At 38.9% G+C, this 11,207-nt stretch overlaps 1 protein-coding gene across 1 annotated transcript in view; it reads right to left on the reverse strand.

The window, feature by feature from the left end:
* Depdc1b (DEP domain containing 1B) overlaps positions 1–8,067 on the reverse strand; it is a 64,663-nt gene extending 56,596 nt beyond the window's left edge. Inside the window, exon 1 of the mRNA XM_010626927.3 lies at positions 7,938–8,067. Coding sequence (XP_010625229.1) covers positions 7,938–7,985 — 48 coding nt within the window. The 5' untranslated portion in view covers positions 7,986–8,067. The remainder of the gene's footprint in view (positions 1–7,937) is intronic.
* Positions 8,068–11,207: the final 3,140 nt, after the last annotated feature.

Consider the following 11,207-nt stretch of genomic DNA (forward strand, 5'->3'; position numbering starts at 1 on the left):
TTTAAAGCAATGACTGCAATTTTATATATTTCAAAACTGCCTAAATAACAGATGAAAGATTAAAACTTATTTATGCCTTTTGAGTGCTTAAAAAAATCTGAAGAATGGATGATGGGGACAATTCAGAACAGCGTGAATGTACTTAATACCACTGAGCCATACATTTAAAAACAGTCATGGGCTAAGGAAGAAACTGAATGGCAGCACAGTTGCCTAGCATGCACAAGCCCCTGAGTTTAATCCCTAGAGCCACAAAAGGGGAAAAGAAAAGTTGAAATAGTTTTGTTACATTTATTATTAATATAGAATTATGTTCACTTATTATTAATATAGAATTACTTTGTCAGGAGAAAAGAAATCTCTGCCTTTATTTTCCTCTCAATAGAAAACCAACTATGCTTTTTATAACTGAATTGAAATGCTACTTACTCTACATATTATCTTTCGTAATTGTTTCTGAATATTCTTTTTCTATCTCATTGAGTTACTGTCTGTTCTAGTGCAATACTATGCTGCTGAGAGCTGAGAATGCAGCTCAGTGGCACTGTGCCTGCCTGGCAAGCACAAGGTCCTGAGTTCAATCCCCAGTTCCAAAAGGGGACAAAAAAAATACTATGCTGTTGTGATTATAATTAATAATATGTTTAAATCTCTGGGAGGATAAGTTCCCCCCCACAGTCATCTTTTTAAATTTTTTTCCTATTCTTTACAAGCTTTTTAACTCATTGTATCATGCACATTAAAAAAAACAAACAAACAAACAAAAAAAAACAAGCTGAGAGTATAGCTCAGTGGCAAAACACGTGGCTAGTATGGTCCATCCTCAGTACCAAATACTGAAAACACATCACCCATAGGATTGTGGATGGGAGTTAAAATGTTCTATTGAATGCAAGCTTTCATTTCATACTAGAAAATTTCCAATAAAACATTCTCATCAAAGATTCATATCTCTTTTTAAAACAAGAATTTATAAGTAAATAATTAACAAAAATTTATAAATACAATTTTACATTCATTTATTTTTATTTTAAATGACATTTACCATTATGTACTGTATTCATTTAATCCATGAGACATTTTAGATATTCGAAGACCAGGGAGGAACTTGTACTCTGCTCCCACTTGTTTTCAAATATGATTATGTGATTATTTGGCTACTGTGCTCAGAAAAAAAAATAATTGTTATCCTTAAGTAATGTAGCAATAGCTCACCCTCAGTCACATGTGAAAAAATAATCCTTAATCCTATCTAAACAAAGAACAAGACAACTTGAAAAGAGGTTTTTTTCTATAACATATTTGAAAATATAAATGAAAAAGGAACACAACTGACTAAAAAACATCTTTTGTCTGGCTTGCTTACTTTAGACTACTAGTTTAAGGAACAAAGAATTCATTTAATTCAACTCTTTGTGCTACATATCCTAAGCCAAACATAAGATACAATACTAGTGCTGAAATATATTTTCTGTCCTTTTTTTCAGGACATTTATTTTATTTCCTTTCTTCTTAATTGTAAAAATATCAGTGTATATCAAATTGTAAAATTGTAAAATTAACAGTGGAGCTATAAAGAGGACTGGCACAAGAGAAAAGAGAAAACCATATTTGAGATCCACTTGTACTTCACACATACTAGATGTATAACATAGCCATGTTAGCTGATTCAAAGAGCAGCTATGAGCCTTTTAAAGTTTGTAAGTTGTATTAGATCATAAAATGATTCAGAATACAGTGAAGTAAAGATCAAAGTTTTAGTTAAGTTTTGGTGTTTGTTTGCTGTTGAGACAGGATCTTCCTTGTGTTCTCCAGGCTGGCCTCCAACCTCCAGACTCAAGCAGTACTCCTGCCTCAGCCTCCTGAGTACGTAGGGTTATAAGGCACCCGCCACCCTACTCAGATAAGATCAGTAGATTAGTTTTCAGAGGAATTTTCTTTCTCCTTACTTTAAAACACAAATACACAGTATACACAAACTGTATATACAAATGTGAAAGTTATTTCCCTAAGTAGTTAATTACCTCCCAGATCCATCATTAATTGCGTCTGTCATTTGATTTCTCCCTTAAATAACTACCTAATACATTAAATTTTGTTTTCAAATAAGATTCGGTGCTTTAGGAAATGGTCAGTGTACGCTCTGAGAAGAGCATGAAAGAGTCACTAAAGAAATCACTAAAGTAGGAAGCAGAGGGCTGCTCTCTGTACACCAACGGATACAGATTTTCTCAAGCTTTTCCTGCAGGGAAGTGACCTCACAGTGCCCCTTAGGAGAAAAGGAAGTAAGAGAAAACTAGTCCCAAACCATGACTTACTTGGTACAAGCTTTAAAACACAACTGATTTATACTAGGGAAACACAGATTTTACCTTTAATGACAGCTGCAGTCTCTAATATCAGAAATCCTCACTGTCCCTCCCGCCAATTTCCCAAATTTTAGTTTAAATTATGTTTCTCAAATGGAATAAAGCTGAGAATTGAATTGATTACCTGGAAAATTTTGGTAAAATTATTTTCATTAATTATCCACATTTTTTTTTTTTGCTTAACTTGATCAGTCTAAACCTGGCCTAAATATCATTTCTTGAGAAGGGAAAATACTTAGAAAAGAGATACTTTAATGTAACTCAGAACCTAACAGTCTATATACCTAGGCCTTCTATATAAATGAAAAGAGACAATAGGAAACAGGGAGATAAATCTTTTGCAAATGGGAAGGGGAGGGGAAGGAAAAGTAAAAGGAATTAAAATGTGTTATGTAAACATACTATTATTAGTCTTTATATACACACACACACACACACACACACACACATATAAATTGAATTTTGGGAAACTTTAATGGTGCTGCCAACTTTGGAAAAAGTCATCCCAATTTACTGTGTTGACTTGGCATTGTACAGAAATGGACAACCATATTGGTCTAGAAATGTTAATTTATTTTTTTTTTTTTTTTTTTTCCATGTGTACAGGGGTAACACATCGTACTAAATATGTAAGGTCATATCTACGTGGGTTTGATTACAGAAACTAATAAAGTATTCTCTAAATAATGAAAAAAGAATAAGATAAGACTATAAGAGCGAGAAGCAATTTAAATATGTTCAGGGACCATTTTCATCTCCAGAATTAAGGATTATTTTGATGTTACATCATTGCCTTTTCTCTTTTACTTTCCTTTTTAGTTTTATTTTAGGATTCCCTATTTTTAATGTTCATACAGAGATTTCTTTAACTGAAATACCGAATAGTTTCTTTGGGGTGAAAAACTATAATAGTACACAGGATCCTAATGAGATAATTAATAATGTGAAATAGGAAGTAAAGGGCTAAAGGTGTAAGGAAAGTGGGAAGGGTGGGGGAAAGGTAATAAGGGAGAGGAAAAAAATATGAGAAACTGAAAAAATGGAAATAAAGTGTTTGTAAATGGGGAGGGGAGGAGGGGGTGAAGGGAGGGCAGGGACAAGGGGAAAAATGAGAATCAAGACCTATTATGTAAAGGTACAGAATCCCAATGATGAATGTAATTGTATTGTATACCTAGATTGTACCAATAACCTCAATAAAAAGAAAAAAAAAAAAGATGTGTTATGTAACACGTACCAATCCCCACAATGAATGTAATCATTATGGCAAATATGTATGAATAAACATTTTTTAAAAAGGAAAGTGGCAAGAAAAAAAATAAGATACACAGCTCATATACTTCTGTGAATGATACTTTAAAAAATAGTTTTAATAAAGAATGAGAAAGTAGATTCATTCATAGGTAAATGGGTACATTTTGAGGATATACTCCTGAGTGAAATAAATAAGTCACACATGTGTAAATACTGAATAGTTTCTCTGGTGTGAAAAACTAAAATAGTGCTCAAGATTCTAACGGGTTAATTAGCAATGTGAAACAGGAAGCAAAGGACTAAAGGTGTAAGGACAGTGAAAAGAATAGGGGAAGGGGAATAAGGGAAAGGGAAAAAAATATGAGAAAATATAAAAATGGAATTAAAGTGTTTGTAGGTGGGGAGGGGAGAAGGGAGTGAAGGAAGGGTGGGGACAAGAGGAAAAAATGAGAACCAAGACTTGTCATATAGAGGTACAAGATCCCAGTAATGAATGTAACTGTACTGTATACATAGAATGTACCAATAAATTCAATTTAAATTTTAAAAAAAGTTTTAGTTATGGTGCTATTTAGTTTTTATTCTAAGACAAGCACTAGTCATGCCAAGATCCAGAGCTTTACTATTTCCCTTGAAGAAGTGCTATGAATAAATTTTGGAATGGATTCTTCCCTAAAAAATGGAACAATTCAACCCTTACCCAACATTTCATGATAAATCATGGTCTGAAAGTGGAAACTTCAATAAATTAACACTTCATAACATTTCAGTCATATCCCATTCTGAGTAATTAATAAAATTTCACGCCATCCTGCCTGAGATCTGAATCACCCCTCTGCCCAGTGTGCCCACATTGTATACGCTGTTCACCCATTAGTCATTCAATCATCTAGATTATCAGAGTAAATGACAAGGTGTTAAGGCGCTTGTGTTCAAGCTACCATTATTTTACTTAATAATGGCCACAAAGTACAAAAATAATGATAGCTGGGGACTTCGTTAGAGTACATTGTTTTAACTGTTCTAGTCTAGTATTAGTTATTGCTATTAGTCTTTTATTGTGCTTAATAAATTAAGCTTCATCTTAAATATAGTACAAAACAGAAAATTATCTGTAGTTTCAGCCCCTACCCCATGGGATCTTGGGTCATGTCCCCCACAGATAAGGATGGACTGCTGATGAAGTTTTTGAAAATCACTGATAAGACACAACCTCTATCTCACCCCAAAAGGCAGGTCTACCAACAACCCTGACACCAGAATGGTTTAAATGGTACAACCAATTGTGAAAGTAGAAGCAATTATGAAAACACTATATTTTTCCCTTTCCTTTTGCTCCCCTATGCCAACAAATGTTGCACAAACGAGGTCTACATTTCCTCAACTCACAGACTGTCACCTTCTACTTGCTGGTTGCCTTTGAGGACAACCCTTCCCCCAATGCCAAGGACATCGAGAGGATCCTGGCCAGTGTGGGCATCAAGGCAGAAGACAACTGATTCAACCAGGTCCTCAGTGAGCTGAATGAGAAAACCTCTGAGGATGCCACTGCCCATACTATTGCTAAGCTTGCCAACTGCCTGCTGTGGGGCTGCATCCATCTCTGCTGTCCCCAGCTCTGCAGCTCCTGCTACTGGTTCTGCTTCTGCTGTTGCAAAGAAAGAGAAAGGAGGAATCCAAAGGAATCAGATGACAACATGAGATTTGACCTGTTTGATTAAATGTCTGACACCCTGCAAATAAAGCCTTTTTACCAATCTGGGGGAAAAAAAAAAAAAAACCACCATTTTTGGGCCAGGGATTTAGCTCAATGGTGCCACCGCCCGCCTCACAAGCACAAGGTCCCGAGTTCCATCCCCATTACCAAAAAAAAAAACTCCATTTTTTAAAACTTTACTCATTATCTGTCACCACCATCCATACCTCTTAGAAGGCAGCTCAAAAGAAAACTTAAATTTATATTTGTTGAAAAAATAAATGAATCATCTGTGTACCTGTAGATTTGCAAAGATGAGCACAGTAATTCTTCCTATCCTCTTCACAGGCACCTCAGTAATATGACTTTGCTACTCTGCCCATTAGGAAGTAGAGATAATTTCTAGAATTTAGGGTTAGCTGCTTCACTTGCTTTGGTCATTGAAATCTGAGCAAAAATTACATGTTGAAACCATCAGCTATATTGGAACCATGAGACCACCATGTGCAGATATCAGAGCTAACCTATTAGAAATGCAGTTCTCGACCCAACTAAAGGTGGGACCAAATCAAGGGCCATCTTAAACTACCCAAGTACTAGTTACGTCATCAGACGTTATGGTTTATATCTAGATGTCCCCTCGATGCCTCATGAGATCATAGGTGGGGCATTTTAGAGGTGGCTGGATTTAGGGTTTGTGTTGCTGAGATTCTAGGATTATTAGTTTGCTGTGCAATGCTAGGATTAAGGGTGTGAGTGCTACCAACCCTAAGGCAGCTAGCCTGGGTAAAATATAAGGGAGAGAAAAAGCTGTGGTCATGTCTTGTTGCTAGTCACTTGCTTGCTACTTGCTGCCTTCTGCCTGCCCTGCTTTGCCATGGACTGTTTCTCCTCTGTGATGCCCCCTGCCATGCCTTGAAGCCAGATGCCTATGGGCTGAAACCTCTATGAAAATGTAAGCCAAATAAACCTTTCCTCCTTTAACTTGGGGTGTCCAGTATTTTGTCTCAGCTACAATAAAGGTAAGACATCATCAGATCATTGTGACACATGAGTGACCTCCATCAGAAGAACCACTAACATGAGTCAGGTCCAGATTAGTGGACCATGGAATCATAGGCAAAAAAATGGTTGTTTTAAGCCAAATGAATGTTACAGGGCACACAAACATACACAACCCAAGTCCCCTGAAATTATATGTAAATTTTCACAAGCATGTGGCATATAGACTTTCCTATAAAAATGCCTGGTATTGTCTACTAAATTCTTAAAGTAGTCTATGAGCCTACTTGAAAAAGTAAAGAACTGCCTTTCAAGTGCAGTGGTATACACCTGTATTGCCAGCTACTTGGGAAGCAAAGACAAGATCACAAATTCAAAGCCAGCCCGGGCAACTTAGTGAGAACCTGTCTCAAAAGTCAAAAGGGCACTGCCTCAGAAGCTCCAAGTTCAGATTTCGATTTCCAGTACCAAGAAATGGGGAGAGGGGGAAAGGCATGTAGCTCAGTGCTCCATGATTCAATCCTCAGTGACGCCAAAAAAAATAGAAGGCATCTTCACATCTCCAGGCCCAACCACAATTTCTCCATCCAGAAGGTAGCCTTCTTAGCCCTAGCTTGACCCCTTAACTCACCAGGGACCCCACAGGCCACAGCAGATGGCTGGCTCGAGAAATTTTAATAGTAGGAATGTAGTGAACTTGCCTAGCATTGGACAAGTTCAATTCCCAGAAGTTGAGCAAAAAAGCAAACAACCATATTACCCATTACCCAGTGTCTTCATCTCTTCTTCATATGAGGCTAGTTAAAAGTTTGGAACTCAGTTCTCATCTTTTCCTGGATATTCCTTAGGAAGCATACAGCAATGTTGAGAATCAATTCCAAGGTAAATGCAGCCAACAGGGTTTAACAGACCCTGGTCACTTGTCTTCCTCCCAAATTACAAAACATTCACAAAAAGTCCTCTAAAAACTTGCCGTGAACATACCAAGATGTTACCACTTACTCTATACTGTGTTAATCATTTGAGGAATCACTAAAATTACTTTTTCCTGGTTGTAAAGCTAACGGGTGTACACCTCTAAATAACAAAACCTTCATTCCAGGAGAAAAGGAAACATCCTGACCCACCAGAGTCTGCAAAGGCTTTTTCAAATCATCCCACCGATCCAGCAGGTAGGTCGGTGCTGACAGAAACGCCATAGCAGGAAATGTGGTCAGGGTGGTCCACCTCTGCGTTAGGCACCGTTAGAAAGGGAAGAGACCCGCCCTTCCTTACAGGGGGTGGGGCCGCCTAAGGTTAGTGGCTAGGTCTCCGCTCTCCCAGATGCAGGCGTTAGGTTCCAAAGGACAAAGGGGCAGGGGATGGGCCTGGTCGCGGCGCTTTAATTTAGGAGGCTCCGTTTGTTTCTGAGAAACCAGCTCGTGTCTCGGGGTAGAAGCTACACGCACCCAAGTCGCGCCGAGCTCCAGGCCCCCTTTTGCCCTTCTCTGAGCGTCGCGCAGAAATCAGCAGCAGCAGACACACCTCCGCCTCCACACTTTGGCCTGGGCCGACAGGCCGCAGGGTGTCCCAGGGGACCGCGGCCGCGGCGGCTTCGCCCAGGCCCCTACACTCACCAGCTTAGTGGCCCTGTAGGGCCCGGGTCCCACAAGGCGATGCTCCATGGACTGCTCGGAGCTGCAACCGCAGCGGAGTCAGCGCTGGTAGTTGTGGTAGGCAGCGTCCCAGTTTGAATCTCGAGCCTGCAGGCTCCCAACGCTGATTGGGCGGCGGTGGCACGTGACCGGAAATGCGCCAGGTGGGCGGGAGGCGGTGTCTAAACCAGCCGCTCTTCCCTTGGGAGAAGCTAACTACCAGGAGTCTCTTCTCGGGGCTCAAGCTAACCCGGCAGGTGGCCCTGGATACGGTGGGGCGATTTGGTCCTCCGCTCGGCGGAGCTGCGCGGCACCCTTCTCAGACTCCCCAGCGGCCCGCCCACTCCGCACTCGCGCTCTCTCTTTTAGAGAGCTAATGAAAATGTAACCCGGTTACCGTAGATAAATTTCTGTCGGCCAAGCCGAGGACACGGTGAGCCTGGAGGTGTTGCAAGGCTTGGAAAAAGTAGGTGGTGAAATGGAGCCAGTCGACACCCGCCAAGTGGAGGGCCATTCAACAACTAGATAAAGGGAACAGCCAGGAGGAATGCAGAGAACAATGAAGAGCTGGAAAAGAGCTCTCATTCTGCTTCTGTTTTGTTCTCCTGATAGTATGTAGCAGTATTTTTCCTTGATCTTGAGTCCTCCTTTTGTACCAGGCTGAACTTTTCAGTCCTTACCTGTAGCATTGCGAGTCCTATTTCTCTGCTCAAATTAGTTTCCTTCTTGTCCCTTACCCTCAGGAATTGCTGATACAGTTTGCAACTGTTCAAAGAGACATATGAGGTCACCACTATAATATATATATATTTGTGACTCGAGTTCAGAGTTCAAATGTACTCACCTCAGTGAATACCCAAGATAAGACACCACGAGAAAAAGCCGAGTCAAGGATCAGACTCTCATTATCACTCATAACCGCGCTGCCTAAATTGCTGCTTTAGGTTTGTTTAGCCTCATTTAGAAAGCCTAAAAATTTCCAGGAACGATGCCTATGTATTACTTTTGCAGTCAGAAAAGGCAATAAAGATACTTTTTTAAGTAAATCTTCACCACATTTTTTAACCTCCAAACTCTTATCAAAGAGATTTTCTTGTTCTTTGCAAGGACTACCAAGGGACATTTATGTTCCTGGCAAAAGAGACAGAAGGAGAAAGGGAATTTTACAACTTTGTAGATCTGGAACTGTCCATCACTGACCCTGGTGGCAGAACTGGGATCTGACAGCAAAATATGCCCACCATGAGATCATGCATCGTTCTATTTTTTATAAAAATTGCATTGAAGCTTGATAGTTCTAGTTCAGTAATGACAGGTGTTACTAGCTAACTTCCTGCTACCTTGGCAACATTGATGATTATCTTGCAGAGTTGTTTGTAAGAACTTGAAATGATGTATTAAAATGCCTATTATAATTCCCATTAGATAGCAGCAATAAAAAGAGCTATCTTTTTAAATAACCTTGCCAACTTCTTGAGCATTTTCCCAGAGTCCACTGTGAGCCATAGATAATTCCTGTTCTTGCTGGAAAAGCTTTTGTCTCCCCTAGGATCTACATATCATAGTCTAAGAGAACAGTCTTTGTGAATGTGGTTTAATATGGGGTTTCTAATCACCTAACAAGACTTTCAACATCACCTAAAAAACAGTTCAGAAATTCTCACCCTATGTCCCAAAAAGTCAATGCTTTCTTACCATTCTGACCTATGCTCTAGACTTGGTGGCCTTCTTTCTGTTCCTAAGCTTGCTATATGTTCCTACCTCACAGCCTGTTCACTGATTCTCTGCCAGGAAGGAAGGTTCTTGCTCCTGATAATTTGCTTGGCCTTTTCTTTCAATCTCATGATTCACATCTCAACTTTAACCTAAAATCTACTTATAATTCTGAGATCTAAGCTACAGTCTTGGCCAGGGAGTATTGCTCAGTGATCAAGTACTAACTTAGTACACATAAGACCTTGGGTTTCATCACCAGAACCACAAACACCTAGTGCAGAGAAACCTCACGTGCTAACCCATATACCTGTACCTAGCATTATTTTTTATCTTCTAACACTATAATAATGATTACCCAATAAAGGGGTAATAATGCGTCTTGGAGCATTTTGGAATTCGTGGGAATATTTTCTGGCTTTCAAACGTACGGGAGAGCCTCTACTGGTATTTTGTGGGCAGAGGCCAGAGAAGCTAGATGCTCTTCGATGCCTAACTCAGGCCATGCAACCAGCAATTGCTCCATATTTGACAAGACTGTTTAGCATCCCCCTGAATGTGCAGGTAAGTGAAAGCCACATGCATAATTATCTGATCCTAGAACCTCACTACATTTTGCATATAAATTTTAAGACATTATGGACAGTTTTATTGTACACTAAAGTATCCACAGATATTATCCTCTGTTTTGTGTAGGAGTATACCAAAAGTTACCATGTCAGAAATCATAGCAGGATTAGCAGCTACTCTCTGTGGTGTTTATGACATGTTGTTTCAGTTTGCATTGGTAGCTGTTGAATTCATAGGAACTGTACATATAGACATAATATATTATTTAGCTCTTATTTCAAAATATCAGATAAAGAGATAAATGACAAGAATGTTTTGAATGTTTTGGTACTGGGGATCAAAGAGGTTCTTTTTTTTTTTTTTTGTACTGGGGATTGAACTTGGGTCCTTGCGCTTGCAAGGCAGGCCACCAAACCACTGAGCTAAATCCCCAGCCCCGAAGATGTTCTTTTAATAGGTAGATACTTAGGCAGGTATTTTTCTTTTTAAATTAATATCACTTTATTGTAAATTATTTTTATTTCTCCTATAAAAGAAAATTATATTCTTTTAACTATGTGTAGGTTGATTATCTGCAAATTTGATTTTAAATCTGCTTCAGTTGAGAACCATTACTCTGGCCTAGAATATAAACTGCATGAGAGTCAAGACCTTTTGTTCCCTACTGTGCCTCACTTACTAGAGCATTTGATACATAGAAAATATTCAATAAATGATATATATTTGTTTCAATATTTAAAAGTTTTAATTTGCCTTTGAGCAAAATTTAAGTGCAAGGGAGATTCTACAGTTTGTTCTGTGGCTTTTTAGATTAGCACAATCTATTTCCCTCTGGTACCCCAGTTGAATAAGCACAAAAAGAAGGTAGTTTGTTTCTTTTTTTTGTTTTGCTTCCTTTTTTCCTAACAGATTCATATTTTCACTGATTATCTTTGTCTGTGATTTTTCTGCTAGGAACTTAGAATTGAC

This window comes from Fukomys damarensis, unplaced genomic scaffold (assembly GCF_012274545.1).
Source record: "Fukomys damarensis isolate Sample0158 unplaced genomic scaffold, DMR_v1.0_HiC HiC_scaffold_1, whole genome shotgun sequence".
Lineage (NCBI taxonomy): Eukaryota > Metazoa > Chordata > Mammalia > Rodentia > Bathyergidae > Fukomys > Fukomys damarensis.